This window comes from Asterias amurensis, chromosome 2 (genome assembly GCF_032118995.1).
Source record: "Asterias amurensis chromosome 2, ASM3211899v1".
Lineage (NCBI taxonomy): Eukaryota > Metazoa > Echinodermata > Asteroidea > Forcipulatida > Asteriidae > Asterias > Asterias amurensis.
Window position 1 is genome coordinate 11,972,370 of NC_092649.1, and position 22,459 is coordinate 11,994,828.

The window sequence follows — 22,459 nt, forward strand, 5'->3', positions numbered from 1 at the left end:
GCTTCGTAAAAAAGTTGGGAAGGTAGCGCATACCCATACGTACATCCTTGCAGACTGTAAAGGAGTAACCCTACATCGGCCCCAGGAGTAGGTGACTTTAGGGACTTATCGTTTTCGACGACGGATTGGTTCTGCGACGGTAAAGATGACATTTGGCGTCATCTGCGCATGCGTCGGCTTTGAGGACGGTGGTCCCTCAATTTCTACGACAGTACTTGGGATGAATCTTCGTTGTGCTGAAAACGACAACGTTTAGCTGAACAACCGTTGCAGAACCATCTGTCGTCGAAAACAAAAAGTCCCTAATATGCCCCTTGTGACAGTCGATTTGGGTTGGTAGCCCAAATCCGTTACATGTTTAAGTGTAGCCCTCACCTTAAAGTCTTAAAGTGGCTGTCTGGCCATGTCATGCTAGACATAATCTCATATAAAAATAACCCCCAAACAACCCCAAAACACAAACTATTAACTTCAAAGGAACAGTTTCATCGGGTCATGAACCAATTACAGCCAAGGTAAAGGCTGCCATAGACGAGGTCAAACACAACTCCCAGCAAAGGATGGGTCTTGTTCTAAGTTTGGTTTGAACTTGTGAATGAATGAGAGATGTATCTCTGAAGTCTTGTTGAAATAATAATCTAATGGATCTTTTTATTCAAGTAATTTTTTAATCACAGAACTCCAGATTTCAAATGGGGGCTTCGGTGGAGAACGGACATCAAGGGGGGGGGGGGCACGTGCCCCCTGTATGTAGTAACGCTACTGAACCATTGACTCTACAATTGGAATGCACAGATATGTAGGCATTGTGACACGGTAAACTAGTCTGGCCTGAACATCTGACGTCACACTTTGAGGCTCGTGAATTATGCTCGACAACTGCCTTGAGTAAGCATAGGGATCCTTACGGATGTATATTTGACCTTGCATTCATTTCACATGGCAATTCGCAGTCAAATCCTCAGTACAGTATTCTTTTAAAAGACAACATGCATGTACAACATGTGCATGTACAATACGTACAAAGATTATGTGCGCTGCATGCAGAAGACAGAACGTGCAGCTGACAAAATCACCTCTAACAAATCGAAACACATATATGGAAAGCTTACGTCACATCACGTTTAAACAATGAAATCATTGTATCAAATGAAATCATTGGGTCTGTAACACCAGTTCCTGTCTTTATCCTTGGAGATAAAAGATAGGGGACCAGTCTAAGACTTGTCATGCACCCTCATGTGCATTTAAGGCACTGGACACTATTGGTAATTACTCAAAATAATTGTTAGCATAAAAACTTACTTGGTAACAAGCAATGGAGAGCTGTTGATAGTATAAAACATAATGTAAAAACGGCTCCCTCTGAAGTAACATAGTTTCAAGAAAAAAAAACAAATTTTCCACTAAAATATTTGAATCTAATTTCGAGACCTCAGGCATCTGAAAGATTTCAAGCATCTGAAAGCACACAACTTCGTGTGACAAGGTTTTTTTTTCTTCCATTATTATCTCTGAACTTCAACGACCAATTGAGTTCAAATTTTCACAGGTTTGTTATTTTATGCATATGATGAGATACACCAAGTGAGAAGACTGGTCTATGACAATTACCAATAGTGTCCAGTGTCTTTAAGCCCCAGATGTCTAAACTTGTTTCATCAATAACCAGATTCAAACACACTACAGAGCTGCATATAGAAGCTTACACTTTATTAGTCACCCAAATCATGACTCAATTAAACTTTTTGTTTTTTGTAATTATTTTTTACATAAAAATCATAACATATTTTTTAATATATCAAATAATTCATGGTGACCATTCAATCTTTACTCATTGCCCTAGCAACACACACCCCAGATTATAACAAACCAACCTGACCACCAAACTACAAAGCCAGTCAAATAAAAAAAAAACATGCATTATCAACAAAACCCTATATTATTGATTTGTATTTACAAAATAGAGTTCAAATAAGTTTGGCATTCGAAGATGAATATTAAGAAGTCAGTCACAATTTACACTTAAATGTTACCACTACCACAAAGTTATAAAGTAAGATTAAAAACACATACATACAGACAGGTCATGTCACATGAGACAATTAACAGGCGACAAGACGAAGTCAATCTTCACAAAGAAAAAAAACCCTGAATTAAATCGTTCACATAATTTACATGGAGCTAGTAAGACACTAGTCACAAATTTCATCTTATGCAGCCAAAAATGTTCATATTTGCCTTATTTCATACAGCTAATATCAGCACAAAAAACTATAGCTATGCACAGGCAATATTTCTTAGCAGAAACTGGTTACCAGCCAAAAGTCCATACAGTTTACATTGTTGTGACTGGTGCCATACCCATTTTCTGCTTAGCAAAGACATTTGCTAAGCAGTATTTTCTGCTTAACAGCTTTATGAAATTGGACCCAGAGCAGTTAGTAAACCCCACACAATTTGCCTGTACAAATTGTCCTGGTGTAACAAGACCTTAACAGAATGGGCAACAGCCACACTAACAGCTGACGAACCTTTAAAGCACATTTGATCGTTAAACATTATTTGGTTGATCAAATTGGGGTCACAAATTCACATTAATTTAATGCTTGTTAACATTTAATTTTAATTAGTGATTATGTCCTATGTACATCTAGCAATCAAGGAGATTTTCAAATTAATCACTTCTTAATGAAAGCTTTCTTCTTGTTGTTGTTGTTTTTTTGTGTGTTTCTTTTTTGCAATCCACAACCAAGCAGAGCGTTGCCACATTTTATTACAACCAACCAGGGTTTCCAACCAAACTTTATTTATATAAAGCCCATTGCAGCGGCACACACTGGAGGCCCACTAGACAAGACTAGTTTTTGAGAAGGTAAAGTCGTTTTCTTCTTGAACCGCCTACAAGTTTAACTTGTTGACACTCCTTGTTATTGCATGTAACAATTACCCAGTAATCACCAACACATAGATACATCTACAGCATCCCCCCTAAACAAACAACGTTAAAATATGGATGCCAACAAGTTTAAAAGCCAACATGTCTTCCCAAACACAATAGGAATACATCAACTCCTCGATTATGTTACGAAGTCTAGACAGCAACCCAATATAAACTCGTTACAGCACAGATTTGAGCAATCATAAAATACATAGTTGCTTCTCGTTAATTCTTCACTTCAAACTATGTATTTTATGATTGCTCAATGCAGCATGAATGAAAAGTGTTACTGTTTACCAATTTCAAACACACAAATGATTTTACAAAGTATAAAACTTCCTAGCCGGAAGCTCAATGCAGCCGGCTTTTATCTCTATGTCTCTAAATTACGTTACTCTCGGATTGGTTAAACAGTCCTGGCAGGACCCACAGACACTCTGAGATGAGTCAGCAGCCACAGGCGAAGGAGACTCGCTGGAAGCGAAGACTCAGGCACCATCAGGGCATAATTTCATAGAGCTGCTAAAGCAGAAAAATGTGATGTACATTTTTCTACTAAGAACAAATATGCAGGATACCTGTTGAATTTTTTTTACATGTGACATGGTATTTTAGCTTTTAACCTTATCCTGGTAAGCATAATTATGTTGTGCTTAGCAACTATTTATGCTTTAGCAGCTCTATGAAATTTGGCCCCAATTGTAAAACGAATTGTTCTGAGTTCTCACACCATAAAATGTTATCATTGTGATTTACAGCTGTAACTGAATTCCACATTTGATTGTGGATTGTTGAAAGTGGCAACAGTAAATTTAAAATGTGTCTTTTTCACAAAAATACATTTTAAATATCAAAATCATACGTCTTTCTGTGATAATTTAGGTCAGAACAAATAAAATGTTAATGATCATATCAAGCTTCTGTCAAAACCAGAAGTCCCATTAAATGATTTTTTTTTTTTAAATTATTAAGTGTGGAAGCCCAGTAAGGAGAAAAAACCAATGTGTATTGACACTTATCAGACGATAATTGCAATGGGTATAATCGTTGTGAATTCCTTGGGGTGAAACTAAGCATCCACCATTTTTACACAACATGAGGGACAAGGCTTCAAATATCTACTGGGGTATTATGATCAATCTGTCTTATTCTCTGGTTTATTAATGGGGGCTACTGCCTGACCTGGGCGTTCATCACCAACTCATCTTTTTGAGATGCATGCTCTCTCTCGCAAGCTCCTTCAGACTCGGTGTCAATAGGAGACTTTGGAATGTTAGGTGGCAGCAGACTTACCAGGTTAATTTCCATTGTTTACTTCATTCAGAGCATTCGCGCATTACCGAGAACAATGGATTTTACCTGGTAAGTCTGCTGCCATCTAGCGTCCCCAAAACGCCCCACTGAAAACCTTCATAACTGATCTTTTTCCAAGATGTTAAGTTTTAAAAAGATGCCAACATAAAGCTTTTGAGTTCAGATCTTCTTCATCATTGAACGTGCAGTAATTGTTTCATGTTAAGATTAAAGGCTTTGCCAATACTGATGACTAAATCATGGTGTGACAAGGTAACTCAACACCCACATGATCTAATCTTACGTCATAAAGTACATGATGTCACAGTCATTTTGATTTTTGCCTTTGCATGAAGCATGAACAAGCTCGACACCAATGTCTTTATCAGAAGATATTCAAACCATGGCCTGTTTATTCAACTTAGTCAATATAACAATATACCATTCCGTTTATATGAACATTACAAGGTAAAATAGCCTTTAAAACAAAATGCATACTTATTGATCGGGCCCCCTTTCAAGTGTTACAGCATCAAATTTTGTTTACTAAAATTAATATTATTGCTTACTGATATCATCTTAACAAGAAACCACACAACTGAAAGACAATTAACTCTGGATTCTAACTCTACATTACATTTTATCTCGCAAACAGAAAAGGAGATAACACGACGAAGATTAAAAAGAAAACCACAGAGAGCGAAGTCAGACTTGGTCTGTATATGCAACATAAGTGACAAAAACAAGAAATTTACATCTTTTTTGGGGGGAATATACAGCCAAATTAGTAAAAATTATTGTTGTTTTTTTGCTTTTTTTTTTACAATCGGTGGTTGCTACATGACTACATGACTACAAGCTAAATTGTCGCAACATAATTATAATTCTTGTCAAAATACACTCATTACAAAGCCGGTATACACCTAGGGTAAACTTCCAACAAGTATTTATACAATTTTAAGAACACAATTCATTTACTTGTGATTTTAACAACTTTGAAAACGCATTGATTCAAAAAATTGCTCTTTGGTTTCAAGAAGCTAAACATTGGCGCCTGTTGTGAACCATGAAACCATATGTCCATAGAAGTTATTTAACATAAAATAAAAATATTTAGTAGTCGGACGCTTCCGCCCTAGCAGACTCTTTCTCGAAAGAGACTTTGAGAACGACTCTGCTAGGGTCGAAACATCAGGCCGTTAACTATTTATTTTATACACCATAGGTTCTGCTTGTTCAGTATGCAGTTTGCAACGGCTAATTCAATTTTTCTCACGATTACCCAGTTTTAGTTTGAATTGAAGAATCCCACTAATGTATACAGGCTTTATGATGACATGAAGGTTAAGATCAATCCATCATTAAGCATCAGCTACAACCACCTTATCAAACTTGATTTACTTCACATGTGAAATCACAGCTTGAGTTCAATTAGCTAGTAGGCAAACTACTCTAGTATCTAACACAGCATAAAACACTGTCTTCATATTAATATATAACAATTGCATCATCTCTGTAGAACTTTCAGAAAACGCCAACATCTTAGAGAAACCTCCTGAAAAAAACACCCCCAAACCCCTTTAAATCACACAATTAACTCTGTACATTGTTCCTATACGTATATATCAAGTACATATTTAATAATCGTCTTACTCTAATGATACAATAATGATTTCATTCCGTAAAGTTAAGGCCTAGTTTATTTATTTATTTATTAGATTTGTTTAAAACTCTGCACGTTTGATATGCGGCTAAAACATTTTAATACAATACAAGGAATCAGGGAATGTCTATACACTGAAAGCTGTTTACCTAAAATGCAACTATTCACTTTTAAAATCTCTCTTATCTTTACTATTCACAGACTACAACTTTTTGATTTGAATTTATCCACTACTTAAGCACATTCAAATTTTCCAAAAATAAATTCAGCAAAATTTAACTCTGAAAATGTTCATGTACTCAAAAAATAAAGGCCCAAAAATATCTTGGATAGAAAATTTCGCATGAGCTTTGTGAAAACAAAAGTGTGCATTAGTGAAAACTATATATTAATTGAGAGAGAAAAATGACGGATGTTCAAGAACTTATAAGCCGACTGAGAGACTTTGCTTAAGTCAAAATCCCTGAACCCTGAGGGTGGTCGATGGATTCGATGAAGCTTCAATGAAAAGTATTTCTGTAGTGTATGTCAGTTTAAACGCTATTTTGAAGCTATGAATTAGTCTAAGAATTCAACTAGATATTAACACAGGTTTATAGTGTAAAAATAATGAATGGATCAATATTTTAATGCTAGAAGAGTTAACCCTAGCAGAGGCTTCCTTCAAGAAATACTCTGCTAGGGTTGAAGCGTCAGGTCATTCCACTATTTCTTACATTTATACCATTGGGTAATTTTGGTTGGTGAGCAGTTTGAAACAGCTAATTCTGTTTATCTTCCAGTACGCGCATATCCACCAATCAGATGCTCGAACTACTAAGGGGATAAAAACATATATCACTACTTCCTCTGTTTTTATCACACAGTGTGTATTGTGAGTGTCAATGCGTCCCGCTCCGTATACGGACAGTGCAAAAATTACATTTATAAACTTTAGTGCATGCATGCTGTTCGTCGCGAAACAACGTTCTGAAATTTTAAACTATGCGCCTTGCATGTGAGACTGGAAGATAAATTTGTTATATGTAGAATACGAAAAAATATAGCCCGTCTGCGTCCCATATCAAACAAGGGTTGGATTTGGGACGCAGAAGCGCTATATTTTTCCGTATTCCACTCGCCCTTGTGTGATCACTTATATTATAGCATTGGCTTACTGTATCAATCCATTGTTATATATTTTTATTTTGTTCTACAATAGATTGTAGCATCAACACAGCATCCCGTACCAAGTTTATATTTTGTGAGAAGTGTTGCTTGTTATGTTCTTATTTTGTCAATACTTCTATGCCATGGATTATGCAGATATCAGTATACTAGTTTTACAGTTTTTTAAACCATTTGGGGAAAAAATCAAACAAGCAGATATGATGGAAATACAATAAGTCTCAAAATGGAGAGATATTGCATTGTCTTTAGAAAGATTTCCAACGATTTGGGGGTTAACGAAGAAGCATTAATCAAACCGGGATATGAACCTGCTACCTCTAGGTTTTCACCCTATTATGTAGTATGTTACTAACGATTCTAAACATACAAGTCAAGAAATAACATGACCGTTGATCGTCGAGCCTATACCTACATCACAAGTCTTCTAGTGCTATAAGTTCATGTCAACCTACAGAAATAGACCACCATTTAGAAAATGCAACCATTCTAACATTTCAGATTGACTTCTTGGATATAAAAATTATGTAACACTCTGAGCAAACACTGTGAGATGTAAGTCTGACATTAAACTGAATTTACACAATCACTCCATTTTATAAATTGTAGCGTTTTCTAATCCAAACCAGCACCATCACGACAGACTACTTCTGCACTGCCTTGAACTGATTATGTCATCATTTTTCAGCATAAAAGTAAATTACAAGTCGTTATTCAGAATTTGTTCACCAAATAAACCATTGAGTCACAAAAACACTGAGAGAAATTGACTGAATTATTAAATACAATGACACAGACTATGACAATTCAAATAAGTGACACAGTCACCAACTAACCATAACACTAAACAGAAATTCACAGTCATTACATGGCCGACACTGAATAACAGTGTCACTGAACGACTATTCCAATAGGTGACACTATCACCAACTAACACCGTCACCAAGAAGTCATTAAATGGCTCTGACACTAAGTGACAGTAGGTGACTAAACTTACACATGGATGTTTGATTATGGAGAAAAATACAACTAAACCTACTGGGACTTCAGTCCTATTCACCGTCCGTCCGTCATAACCGTAGAATGTTTCTGTGTAGTCCACTGTCATCGTAGCAGAATGTGGTTGTCCTAATCCAAGCTGCCATTCTACACCAATGCCTGTACATCAACCCTTCTTGATCAAACAAGAGTCCACTGAGAGTTTCCAACTGACTCCCTCTTAGTTGATTCCAGTTGCAACCAGTTAATTCCAGTTGCAACCAGTTGATTCCAGTAGTACCCAGATGATTCCAGTTGCAACCAGTTGATTCCAATTGCAACCAGGTTTTTTTCCCAGTTGCAACCAGTTGATTCCAGTTGCAACCAGTTGATTCCAGTTGCAGGTTGTTGTAAACTGAATATAGATACATGGACTTGAAGAACATTCTAGTCTAGTTTCAGTTTGTTCCATGATGATTCATCCCTCCTTTGGCATGATTAGGGTCAAAATATCTATCAGATATAGAACAATAAAAGTATCAACAATTGACCTAAAACTTCAATATTTTGAAAATTAAGCCTTAAAAGCTTTGACATTTTTTTTTTTCATTTTTTTTCTTTTCACAAAGTTATATAAATTAGTTTATTTAACAAAACGTTTGGAAACACAATTTGAAGAAAAGAAAAAAAAATCAATAAAAAAACTATGGTGAACAAATTAATAATGTGATGAAACGAAATGATTAAAGTTGCATTTAGCTTGATGAAATTGGAGACCAGACTGCTTGGTTCATTCACTGATACATAATATAAAACCTACCTATTTCTTATAAGGTGTTGTTGAGATCTTCACACAGCTTGTCAAACTTTTCAGCAAGATTGTTGTACTCATTCTCCTCTAGGGCCTCCACAATCTAAGAAAACAAACACCAAGAAATCAATCTTAATCAATTCAATTCTATTAATTAAATTAACATTTCTTTAAAGGAAGTGGACACTATTGGTAACAACTCAATATAATTTTTAGCATAAAAACTTACTTGGTAACGAGTAATGGGGAGAGGTTGATAGTATAAAACATTGTGAGAAATGGCTCTCTCTGAAGTGACTTAGTTTTCAAGAAAGAAGCAATTTTCCAAGAAATTTGATTTAGAGACCTCGGATTTAGAATTTGAGGTCTCGAAACCAACCATCTGAAAGCACACAACTTCGTGTGACCAGGGTGCGACAAGGGTGTTTTTTCTTTTCATTAATATCTCGCAACTTTGAAGACCAATTGAGCTCAAATTTTCACAGGTTTATCATTTTATGCATATGTTGAGATACACCAAGTGAGAAGACTGGTCTTAGACAATTACCAAAGGTGTCCACTGTCCAGTGTCTTCAACACAAGATATTTAAAATACAAATTCATTTACTAAGACGGATGTACAAAACAATCTTTGGTCTAATGCCCCAAAACTTATTACTAAAAACAAATTGCTACACTTTCAAGATGTTTAAATTTCAGAAGCACTGACTGGCTACACATTGAATGGAAACTTACCGGTCTCTTGTACGGTTGTGCATAGTTGAAGTATAACTCATTGAGGGCGCTCTTTGAGTGGAAGTCGTACTGATGCCTAACGGAATGTTCAGCTAGCATTGCACTCATGTCTTGATCACTGACAGCCGGATAGTTCTTGATATCATTGTAATAGCTGTCACAAAAAAAAAAGGCAAACAAAATAGAATTAGCTGTTACCAACCAAAATAAATTTTGGGCTTACGTTTAGACCCTAGCAGAGTCTTTCAAGCAGGGGCAATGTTTACAGGCAATTTGCAGGCAACCATCTGCACTGCATGTAAAAGGATTTGGGTACTTTTCAAAATGTCTACAGATTTATATTAAACTCACAGGATTTGACGATAATGATAGTAGAAAGCTTCCCTTCAAATATTTCTAACTAAGGTTTTGTAGTTTTTGAGAAATGAGTAAAACTAGTCACAAAATAATTTTAACATGTAAAATCCCATTAACCAGTTATGATATTATACCATAATCATAGCATAACTGGTTAATACAGTTTTACATGCTAAAACTGAGACAATTTTGTTTTAAACTCATTTCTCAAAAACTACAGCACCTCAGTAAGTAAAATTTCAAGGGAAGCTTTCTACTATCATTATCTTCAAACTGTGAAAGTTTTATATAAATCTGTGGACATTGTGTTTTGTGTTAGGAACAAATACATAGACCCTTCGGTAGTATACAGCAGACATTTTTCTAATACTACCTTACTGTCCCCAAGACAATTATGTGGAAATTAACACGTGAATGTTTTTTTTCTTCTCTTTTTTTGAGATTTCCTGGAACTTATTGCCTGTGCAGTGCCTTAAGGCCAAGTAAAAAAGATACATGTTTAGCGTCCCCGCCCGCTTCCTTTTTAGAGGCCGCCTCCTTTTATAGTTTATTTTTTATGTACATTTTTTTTTAATGAAAAAGGTTATTTTAAACGATCCCAGCTAAAACAATATGAATGTCTGGTCTGAATGTCTTGTTCAAAATATTTCATTTATGTATTGTGTGTTTGAGCAGTAGAAAAAAAACAATGGATATTTGACATTTTAAAAAGAATGGAGGCCATCTTGAAATAAAAAATGTAAAGCCCCTCCTCCTTCCCTTTTTTGGAGAAACCCGGACGCTAAACATGTTTCTTTTTTTACTGGGCCTAACACTGATATAAAGTGATAGTACATTTTCAATGAATGTTGTAATTACCTAGAGACCCATGCCTTGTAGCGAGGTATGTCTTTGGCATACAGTAGTCTACTGGAGGGAGAATCCTTAGTCAAAGGGTGGTCAGAGACTGAACATGAGTCCATTAGAGTCTGACCAATGATTGACAGGCAGGCATCCACCGTCTCCGACTTGTAGATATCAAAGATGATATCGGGATTCTTGATGAGATTCACCCAGAAACGCAATGGAAGACTACAAGGGAAGAAAAGTCAATCAGAACAGATTAGTATCACAATTCAGTACAAAAGCGTGTTATACATGAGATAGTTAGATGTAGATAGCTTAGTTTATGGCCAAATTACCGTAAAAATTACAATTTATACAAAAAAAAATAGTTTACATAAAAAAAATATACCAACTATACATGACTTAATGAGTAGGCCTATCAGGCAGAGTGTTCTAGTGATTCTGGCATTGTAAGATAAGGGGTTTGGCTTCCACTCCTGGCACCTCTGGGCCCAATTTCGTGGGGCTGCTTAATGCTTAGCAATTTTCTGCTAAGCAGAAATAAGCAGCATACCAGTCCCAAATTGCACATGTGACTTGGCTGCTTGGCTGGTAACCTTCTTCTGCTGAGCATAATTTTGTTGTGCTTAGCTAACTTGTTTGTGCTTCAGCAGCTCTATGAAATTGGGCCCTGTTTATAAGTAAGACACTTAAAAATCATTGCTTTGTCATTTTGACAAGGACATAAAGCTACGGGTCATGTATGTTGTTTAATGCCCAATAAAGAACCTAGTGCACTTGTTTTTAAGAGAAGGGGCTTGCTCCTGTGTTACTGCTATGGTCTTTCAGCAATATGTGCCTCCTCACATTGTAGGCCTATTCCCTTTCTTAATTAATTAAATAATATATCTTTTTAAATCTAAAAACACAAAACATGATCATAGTATCACATTGTTTATACTCAAAATGACAAAATAGAACACCAAGTATTACAAAGACAATAAATTAACAAAAATCTGGATCAGCCAGATTAAAAAAAAACAATCCAATATTATCACTCTGATAAAAACACAAAATAGAAAAAGTATCTCATACAGCACTGATCTCATAGAAATATAAACTAGCAAAAGCATATGATAAAAATATATACCAACAAAGGTATAGGATAGAAATATAAAATAGCAAAAGTGTCTGCTAAAATATAAAGTAGCAAAGGTAAAAGTTACCATAATGAAGAATTACAAGATATGTAATATGCAATAAAAAATGAAAAAAAAAAAAAAAAAAACATACATTAATACAAATTTATAAATACACCGAAAACTGGAATTGATTGAGATTGAAAACTAAGACAAAACAAATTAAGATACAATGAAATCAGCGAGCTGCCAACATTTGCATCTTGTAATCATGGAGATCTTGTACAACAATCAGGAAAATATTTAGCATTCATCCAACAAGATTCAATAATCAGGGAGATTTTAAATTTTGATCATCAGAACGTGGACAGATTTTTGTTGTTGGTGGGGACTGTCTGCAGAATCAGGGAGAGTTAAGAGCTCTGTATACATGTAAATGCACATTCATGATTCATCAGATTATACAATAATGTACAATAATGCACATTGGTTAATTTATGCACATTGGTAAAACCATTAAAAGATAACAGCAAGAGCAATAAAAATACAGAGGAAGAAAAGAGAACCAGCTGAAGCCCGAAGGATTGCCTAAAAAGAATCAAAGCTCCTGTCAATATGCTCTCCTCTCCAGCATGTCGAATAACAAACTTAACAGCAATAAAAAGTATTAGAAATGACTATTTAAACACACAAGATCAAAACAAGATTGAAACATACATGACAAATTCTGTTAAAATTAGATGATGGGGAAGAAGAAAAAAAAAAGAAAGAAAAAAAAACACCCCAAAACAAATTGTGTCATCTAATGTGGGAATGGGGGGAGGGGTGTCATAGATTACCTGTTGCTCTTCCATGAATGCACAACTTCTTCTTGGTTTGGGATGCAATGATGTCTTGCTTGGTCATCTAAGAAATCAAATAAGTACTTGATGCAGAGGGGGAGTGTATTACTACGGTGATTGACACTGAAGATCATCTCAAACAACTCATCTATATAGGACTGCAACACACCCTGTGGAGAAACAAAAACACAAAATGCTCAATGTTTGTTATTTTTTTTAATTTCTTATATAAGAGCCACTGTGTATAATAGATGGATTGCAGATGACGTCATTGACCACCATCTTTGATGTAAAACATCGGAAAAGTGCACGGGTGTATGCGCTGCGCACGACTCTCAGCCAATGGTAGCCTTTCACGCGTGCACATTTCATCAACAAAAGGCAGCCAATGCAAGGGTTTATAGCCAAATCAGAAAATAACACATGTGGTCATGTTGTAGGCAAATCAACAGGGCCCAATTTCATGGCTCTGCTTACCGCCCAATTCTGCGCTTACGATCACGATTCCCCGCTTACGTGCAAGTGCCGAATTTCTGCGCTAGCCTTGTAAGCGTAGAATGTCTAGTAACGTGGAGTACGCAAATTCGTCGCTAACCCCTGAAATACGCTTGCCGTAAGCACAGAATTCCCTGCTTCCGTAAGCGCCGATTCTGTGCTTACAGTAAGCAGAGCCATGAAATCAGGCCCATGTGCACTGCTGTTCATAATAGAAAAAGTTCCTATACATGTGTATACGCAGAAGGAATACAAATTGAAAAACTGTGCAGATGTTTAACTATACATGAACTACAAAAGATACATAGAAATATCAGTCTAAAGTAGTTTCAGTAACGTTTACCATTTAGAAGAGTCGATTTCACAAAGCACTTAAGATTCATCTAAAGATGAGTTGTCAGCATTATCATAGTGATTTGTATTGGAACATAAAAGATCTTGTTTAACTTTTTGTGAAATCATGCCCAAATTCTTCTTGATTTGTTAAACCTTTTTAGCAAACATTTTCATTTAAAAAACAACTATTTTACACTCTCTGTAATAAATGCTCAATGAGGTTGTTCAATAAGACGAATGAATGAATAAAAAACCAAAATACATAAAAATTGCTGAACTAACCTTGGTGGTTAATAATCGGGGCAGATAGATCTCAGCCAACATCTTGTGGTCTTTGTCACCAGATTTATGATATTCCGAATCTGATTGTTTGACTAAATGCCAGAGTTTAGCGCCATTTATATCCGTGTCTGCTGCCAGCATGGGTGTTGTCATCGAGCGGGCAGGGCTATTGGCTGCAGGCAAGCTCACTAAAGAAGAAATGTAAAAACACAAATATAGGATATCACAAATACTTCAACAATAAAGACCAGCATGAATGATAACAGCAACACTTGTGTGAGTTAAAAAGGAAAATAAATAACAACAAAAAATGTACAATATATGTTAATTGTAAAGATAATTTAACATACCATATTTGCTATGTACGTATGCAAGATGGTAAAAGAGAAAAATTCTATACCCCAAATTACAGGTCACTAGTGAGGAAGTGTTCATGGAGGCCAATATGAGAAATCATTTACAAACCTCTGAGGTCAGAAGGAACTTCGCTCCAGGAGTCATAAATGTGATTACAAAATGTGTGCCATAAAATGTCAGTATTACATGTACACTTATTGGGAATGAGGGTAAGGGAATCAAAAAAATTTAAAAATGTGGAGATCAGTGTTACGGAAATTGACCATAGCATTTAATAAAGTCAGACATGCGTGCGCGTATGTTTGGCGTGCGCGGCAGAGTTGTGCAGAAAGGCATTAGGGAGAGGCTCACGTGTTCCTGCTCACACGTGCGTCGTGGGTGGAGCCTAATGGATCCGTCAATTGCTGTCACAGAGGAAATCATTAGGGTCTTAAGACAAGGAGTCGAACAAAGGAGGATTCAAAACTTGAGGTCATTACACACTTGTGTGTATGTGTTGGTTCATAGGAGGAGGAGGGGGGGGGGGCTTTATAACTTACTGCCTCTAGAGTTTGAGAAAGCTGACATGGTGAAGCCCTGTTTTGGAACCAATGCTATTGTTGCACCATCTTTAATCTGTCAAATGAAGGAAATAATCAAGCTTATTAGTAATACAAACATTTGACCATGGAACTGAAACGTCAGAAAATGTTACGCTTGCAGTTACTGAAAGAGGTAATACACCAAGTGACGGAACCTTCGCTTGAATGGCCAAGTTTTTATCTTTCTGTTCATTTTATTAATTGTATTGTGTTGTAATTTATTCCGAAACTGGGACAAACCACTCTGGGATAATAATTAACAACAAATAGGGAAGAAGTCTAACAAAAAGCTAGGAGTATTAACTTGGTGGAAAAAAGGGGGGGGGGGAGGGAAAAAACTGGTTAAACCTAATCACACAGTTTGATTTCCTAAATAAAAAGATATATTTTTAGCACTGCAATTAGTAAGGTGCTTTGACAACTTACCCCAGAGTAATTCCGAAGCATATTGAGTCTTTTCCATTCTCCTTCTGTCTTGTCATCATCATCTTGAAGTAACATACGACCATCTTCTCCACTTCTCCACTCTGTTCAAACCATCAAAAAAAATACTTAGTCATTAAAAGCAATCATTGGTGAAGCATCTTCTAACCACACGGTCTCACTCAGCAAAGAAAACTTTGCAAAGTTAAACAAAGCAGAGCTGCCAACACTTGCATCTTGGAGATTTTGTACAACAATAGATAGATACAACTGTAGATGGATAGATACATGTACATATCATTTATGACCCACATTTAAAATAAAAAAAACGCAATACAATTTCCACGGTCAAATGGGTGGAAAACCAACGATATAATTTTATACAATATATAGGCATAGAGTACAACGAACAGTAAAAGTCTAACATTCAAATACAAAAAACCCCAATATGTTCAATGAAGATCAAAATACTACAAGTACCATAAAAAAATATAAGATACAGCACATCATAAGATAAAAAGACACAAACAAAGGATAAAAAGTACAGGAGATCTGGGGTTGACCGGCGAGCTCAGTAGGCTAGGGGAGGCAAAAAACACACTATAAATTAATGCCCCTCTGAGCGGTAACTTTAAAAGCATGAATACTGTTGGGAACCAATGATTGTCTGGAGCGACAAATGGAGGTCCGTGAGACACGGAGACGGATACCTGTGACCTATTGAGTAAAAAACAACTGTGTGAAGGAAGGGTATGAGAGGTTATGCATTTATTTATGAAATTTGAACAAAACCTGTTCATCATGGAGAAAACTTATACAGGAAAGATTTTTATGAATCGGGGAGACATTAAGAAATACATTAAACATAATAAATTAAAAGTCCCCACAATCAGGGAGATTTTCAACTTGTTCATCAGAACATGGAAAGATTGGTTTTAATTTCAGGGAAACTTTCTGCAGAATTATGGAGAGTAGGTAAATGTAAAACACATTCCAACCGGGGACCTTTAACAAACAATAGGGTCCAGGGTGCGGGAAAGGTCCACAGTTGGAAAACTTATACAAAACCAATGGTAGCTGTTGCAAAAAAAGTTAGAGGAACAATATGAGGTCCAAGGAAGAGGAACCACACGAGGTCCAAGGTTGCAGGCATAATGCTTTTATATACATGCTTGCATGAGTGGGTAGCTGTAACATGCTTACTATACAACATATCATGTAAAAAATAGTTAATGGCCTGACGTTTCGACCCTAGCAGAGTCTTTCTCGAAGGCTAATTACACATTTGTAACTATCATGTAATTACACATTTGTTCCTGAGTTGCAGTTTCTGTCTGGTTTCTGTCAGGGAACTTCATTTCTCAAGCAAATATCTCTGTTCGATTCTGGTCCAGGTCAAGTCTAGACTTCACAAGATATGACTAGAACTCAGAAGGTTTTTTTTCAATGTGTATGTACACGTAACAGTGTCATATATTTTTGACTTCTTAAATCGTTCTTGTATCTTGTTAATCTTGTTGATTTCCTTTTTTAAAATATTTTTGCACACTACGAGACTAAGAATCTCATTGTGTTTTAAACCAATGTGACCAATAAATAACGGAATAAACTGGACTTGAGAACCTACCTAGATCTAATTCATCTTTAGGCGGTCGGAGACTGTAGGGTGTCGTCTTGCACAAGGCATCTAGAATCTTCTCTTTGACTTGGAAGATTGTATCGTAGTCCAGCACCTTGACCTGCACCATCTGAGGATCCTTCCCCAGTCCGACGGCATTGATCATCTAAAGATTCAAACAGGAAAAACTCCACTCAAATAAAAAATATCATTAAAAGTATGCTATGCAGTAATACACACCAGTAGGACTTGAAACTGTGCATTGTGGAAGCATAACTGGGGTAAGACCATGTGAATTTCTCTTTCAAGTAATGATGGTTCTGAAAAGTATATTTTTCAGAACCACCACTCAAAAGAGATATTCACATGGTGTTACGGCAAACCTCTCTTAGTTAAAAGTGGAGTGTTTTCTCGAAACGCTTTATACTATCGAAAGCTGCAATAGTTTTTACTGCCATCAATTCTAAGAGTGATTATCAAATGTATATCACTCAATTTAATACCAACAGGTCAGAAACAAAGGAGGATGCAATGGTCTATAATGTGACTCACCATAACAGTGTAATTGATCTGTTGCCTGATGACCTTGACCTCACTCAAACCATAACGAGCTTCCCCAGTGATTGCATCTACGGGTCCCTTCTCCATCTGCTGTTTGATTGCAATGAAGAGCTTGAAGAGTGGTTCCCCCGCTGTATCCTTGATGAAGTTATACAGGAGGAACGTCAACCAGTTACTCACCATCTTCTCAGCAACAGACTCATTCCTAAAATAAAATAAAAAATGGTCAGTTAGTTTTTAAGGTATTAAACAAAAACAACAACAATCAGTTAACGGTAAATTTCAGCAAATGTTGCAAAGACAATTTTCGTAAGCAGTGGTAAGCAATTTGAAAAGTGTGGCTGAGCATTGGCAACATTTCGTTAGCTATTCGTAAGGCATCTGCAAGCATTTGGCAAGTGCAGGTAAGCATTTGTAAAATATTCAAAAGATATTAGTAAGGAGAGATCGAGGGATGACCAAGGACAACCCCAAAAAATATGTCCCAACCAATCGCAATTCATTCCGAAATTCAAATATTCATATTTTCCACATTATGAGGGCAGCATATTATTGGTTGCACTCGCACCTCCACCCTACACTGGATAATAATTAAGCCATAAATATATGTGCTTTTGGGGGCTTTAACCAACCTACAATGAAACGTCATTGCTCCATACATGTAAGTGCGTACATTTTGGTTGCACTATGGTTATTGATATTAATATACACGAGAAATAAGAATATTGATTACAGCATATAAACCAGGAGTTAATTATCTTTCTTTGGTCATGTTTGATCACTCATACATGTATCTGCTTTATAGAACAGCTTACAAATCAGCATGCATTAATAGAGCAATGCTTACTGTTAACAGTAGTTATGAAACTGTGCCAAGGCCTATAAGTAAAGCTTAAAGGCCCTAGACACTATTGGTAATTGTCAAAAACCAGCCTTCTCACTTGGTATATTTCAACTTATGCATAAAATAACAAACCTTTGAAAATTTGAGCTCAATTGGTCGTCGAAGTTGTGAGATAATAATGAAAGAAAAAAAACACCCTTGCTTGTCACACGAAGTTGTGTGCTTTCAGATGCTTGATTTCGAGACCTCATTTTTATTCTAAATCTGAGGTTTTGAATCAAATTCATGCAAAATTACTTTTATCTCGAAAACTACATTACTTCAGAGGGAGCACATTTACATGCTATGATTTGATGACGTCGGTTATTTCATTAAATGCTATAATAAAGTTTAAGTAGGATTTGAAACTTTGCATGGTGGAAATAGGATATGGAAAGGTTTGCAGTAACACCATGTAAATAATTTATGCTTTCTCCAGAAGATCAGAGCATACTGATCAAAACGTTGAGTTGAAACCAACGGTTCTTTTCAGAACCACCCCAACTCATTTAGAATCATTGCATGGTTTTACCGCAAACCTTTCCATGATAAAGTTTTTAAAATGCAGAGTTAAGAAGCTTCATCAAAGGTTTGCTCAGTCTCCTGTAAGTAATTATAACCAAACTTAAAAAGAACTTTATTAAAATAATAATAAAATAACAATTTTAAGATTTGCAGGATTGTGTTATTAAAAATGACTCGTACAGGTTTTTGTTGACTTTTATTGCTTCATGTACATGTAGCTCAGATGTCTTAGCACTAGACCATCGAGCTAGCTCACTGGCTAAAGACAGTTATCCGCTGCTAAAACATGGGATTTTTACTGACTCTAGCCAACGGGCTAGCTCCGTGGTCTAGAGGTAAGACATCTGTTCTAGCAATACAAAGGTTGTGGGTTCTAACCCCACCGGAGTGATGTTCATGTGAATTTTGTTCTACAGAACTCAAGAAAGTATATAATGTTTAATACACATCGGTGTGATGGTAAATAAAATAAAAAATTAATAAATAAATTAATAAAAATAATTATTTCCTTCTCAAGGAATCATCACCAAATTTCCTCGTTTCCTTACACGAACGGCAAGGAAACAGTTATACACTCTAGTCTTCCTCACAGTATTTTTTATATATTATTTTGGGGCAAGGTTTATTGACTTCCCAAAGTTTCAGAAGAAATAAAAGACAAAATCACAAGAGTACAGAGTCACAAACTATAAAGAAAGAAGCATCACTTTTGAGTGATACAGCAAAGGCATTACATGCATTGAGGTGACATGTTACATGTACTTGTACATCCAAATGTGACAGCGACACAGACAACAATTTGCACAGACAATGAGAAGTACAAATCCACTTTGACATGTGTAATACGTTTTAGATATAATAGATGTTTCACAGGACTCGGGGAAGTACTGAGTATACAGTGCTAACACACATCGGTGTATGGGTAAAAATCAAAATTAATATTCTTTATCCCCGATGCAAATTTAACATCTAGTTTATCGTTGCGGTACCCGCTGCCAAAACATAGGATTCAAACTTCCTCTAGCTACCGGGCAATTTCGGTAGTCTAGTTGGTAAGACACTGCTCTAGAATTGCAAGGATCGTGGGTTCGCCTGTGATATTTTTTCACAGGACTCGGGGAAGTACTGAGTATACAGTGCTAACTCACACCGGTGTATGGGTTAATATTTGACATGTGTGTCCAAAAAATATGTTTCTAAACTTTGATCTTGAACACAAACACATCATCATCTTTACGATTTCAGTTCATAAATCGTCAAATTAATTAACACAAAAACTAAGAAGAACAGAAATACAAAGATTTGAAACAGAACATTGCAGATCTAGTCAGAGGTTGGTGCTGTTTGAATAATAATAATAATAATAATAATAATAATAATAATAATAAGACTTGTAATGAGATGTTAAGGCTGACAATACTTACCATGGACATTTCAAACAGCCGTGAAGTCCTTGTCTTTTGACCCTCAAAAAACTGTGGTTTTCATAATCACTGTAGATTTTTGTAATATTATAGCCAGCATGATCACAAAACTTGTTTTGGTTTGTCTATGATTATTAAGGGTTTTTTTTTTTTCAAGGTTTATATGATGGCAAGTGCTATAAATGAATCTATATGGTGGTACATGTATGCCTGATCCCATGTAAAAGCATAAAAAGTTTTCAAGTGCAGTTCTCGGTCTAACACGATACAGTAATTAATAATAATAATAATAATAATATAACCTATTTGCAAATGTATAAAGCGTTTTTTTACAAAATCGATACAAAGCGCTGAAGAAAACAAAAGCAACTACACAAAAAGGGTAAAAAACTACACATTAGACAAACAATAACAATGCAACGTGTGTCACTTAGGATAGAGGTGGGTTTTTAATTGGGATTTGAAGGAACTCAGGGAACTGGTTAAACAAACAGATTGAGGAAGACAGTTCCAGCATTTTGGCCCAGTTGCTGCAAAAGCTTTAGACCCTACATTTGTACGTCCAAATACCGTCAACATTCCAACTAAATCAAACAAACCATGCAGTTGGATATCAGATGGATTAGTGATGTTTCTCAGTGGGTTATACAACTTTGTGTCCGGTCTGAACAACACCAACCACCATGAGACTAAGGAAACCTATGCTGGACAAGAAATCCAACCATGCTAATCAGCGTCTCCCATTGTACGTGTAAGTACTAACACAGTCAATAGTACTTTGTCATAGTTGCAAAGGGGTTCACCCCAGTGTTCCTGGTTTGATTGGCAGCATATTGTGCCATGGCACTTTGTAAACCATTACTTTGTGCGACATATACGTAAAGGAATAGGTCTAATACTCAAAATCTCAGGGAAATACTGAATGTTTAAACCGATTGACTGTCACTGAGTGGCGGACATAAGCGCTATTGACCTCTTGCACGCACGTCACACGCGACGACTGTGCCACGCTCACCCTTTTGGTGGTCAATAGGTAAACGCTGAGTCGCCTAAGACGCGCTCTTGACTGAATAATGCACAGTGATATTGACCGACAAAATGGCGCATCCAAGATTATTCTGGGCCCAATTTCATGGCTCTGCTTACCGTAAGCACAGAATCGGCGCTCACGGAAGCAGGGAATTCTGTTTTTATGGCAAGCGTATTTCATGGATTAGCGGCGAATTTTGGCTTCTGCACATGCGTGCTCCACGTTACTAGGCATTCTTTACTTACAAAGGCAGAAATTAGGCGCTTGCACGTAAGCGGGGAATCGTGATCGTAAGCGTAGAATTCGGCGGTAAGCAGAGCCGTGAAATTGGGCCCAGATGATGACGTCAGGTAAATAGGGTCAATATAAGAAGCCACTATTGTTATTATTCTTAGGAACAGGTTTAGGATGGGAGTCAGGGCTATAGCACCAAATACAATATTAACAAATTTAGCAAGGAATGACATTACCTCCTCATGAGCAACCTCTCTCTTCCTTTCTGTACATGTTTCTCAATCAGATCAGCCAATAGGACCTTGAGAATGGTGGTACAGTAGTCCATCTTGCCCTGCAGTGCCACCATCATCAGAGACGCCACGTTACTCTTATCTTTCTGAGTGAAGCTCTTCTGCTCTTCCAGGGTGCGGATGAAGGTCAGCAAGAACTGCTTGTTGTTGACCAGCAGTTCAAACTGTACGAGGCCCTTCTCTATGTTGGTCTGGCTAACGCCTGCAAGCTGCATTCATAACAATCACAATACAAACAAAATGTTTAGTCGGTTGTGAATGGAGAGATAGCCCAAAGTTAGAGAATAGGGCCTACTTGTAACAAAATCAATCAATCAAAAAGATGTTGATTGAACAAATTTTGAAAGGTGAATAAAAATAAAACACCAATACATTTTTTCTCAGCAAATGAAGGTTTATTTATGCCAAACAGGTACACTTGCTGACAATTTTTAGTCAAATAACATCATTTACAAGGAGCTCCAAAATATGCAAAACAAATTTCATGAAACCATACTAGCTGCAACAACGGCCTTAATTGTCCTGAGCCGATGACATAACATGCTGAGAAATACCTAGATGAATGCTTGGCATGTTGAGACAATGCAACTGCTGGCTTGTGTTGCCGTTGGAAAGTTATCGTCAGTAAAATAATTAACATTTAAAACAATGTTTTATTCCTTTGTA

The 22,459-nt window shown here is 36.4% G+C and overlaps 1 protein-coding gene across 2 annotated transcripts in view; it reads right to left on the bottom strand.

Annotated features, from left to right (window-relative positions):
* Positions 1–1,692: 1,692 nt before the first annotated feature.
* The window catches only part of LOC139951366 (plexin-A2-like), a 96,056-nt gene continuing 75,289 nt past the window's right edge, over positions 1,693–22,459 (bottom strand). The window contains exons 22-33 of one of the 2 annotated variants that reach the window (XM_071950236.1): positions 21,737–22,002; positions 20,237–20,305; positions 17,396–17,609; positions 16,853–17,009; positions 15,229–15,329; positions 14,761–14,836; positions 13,865–14,052; positions 12,749–12,921; positions 10,804–11,016; positions 9,589–9,742; positions 8,863–8,956; positions 1,693–8,555 (exon numbers count right to left, since the gene is read on the bottom strand). In XM_071950236.1, coding sequence (XP_071806337.1) covers positions 8,870–8,956; positions 9,589–9,742; positions 10,804–11,016; positions 12,749–12,921; positions 13,865–14,052; positions 14,761–14,836; positions 15,229–15,329; positions 16,853–17,009; positions 17,396–17,609; positions 20,237–20,305; positions 21,737–22,002 — 1,698 coding nt within the window. In that variant the 3' untranslated portion in view covers positions 1,693–8,555; positions 8,863–8,869. The remainder of the gene's footprint in view (positions 8,556–8,862; positions 8,957–9,588; positions 9,743–10,803; positions 11,017–12,748; positions 12,922–13,864; positions 14,053–14,760; positions 14,837–15,228; positions 15,330–16,852; positions 17,010–17,395; positions 17,610–20,236; positions 20,306–21,736; positions 22,003–22,459) is intronic. The other variant, XM_071950244.1, reaches the window with a different exon arrangement.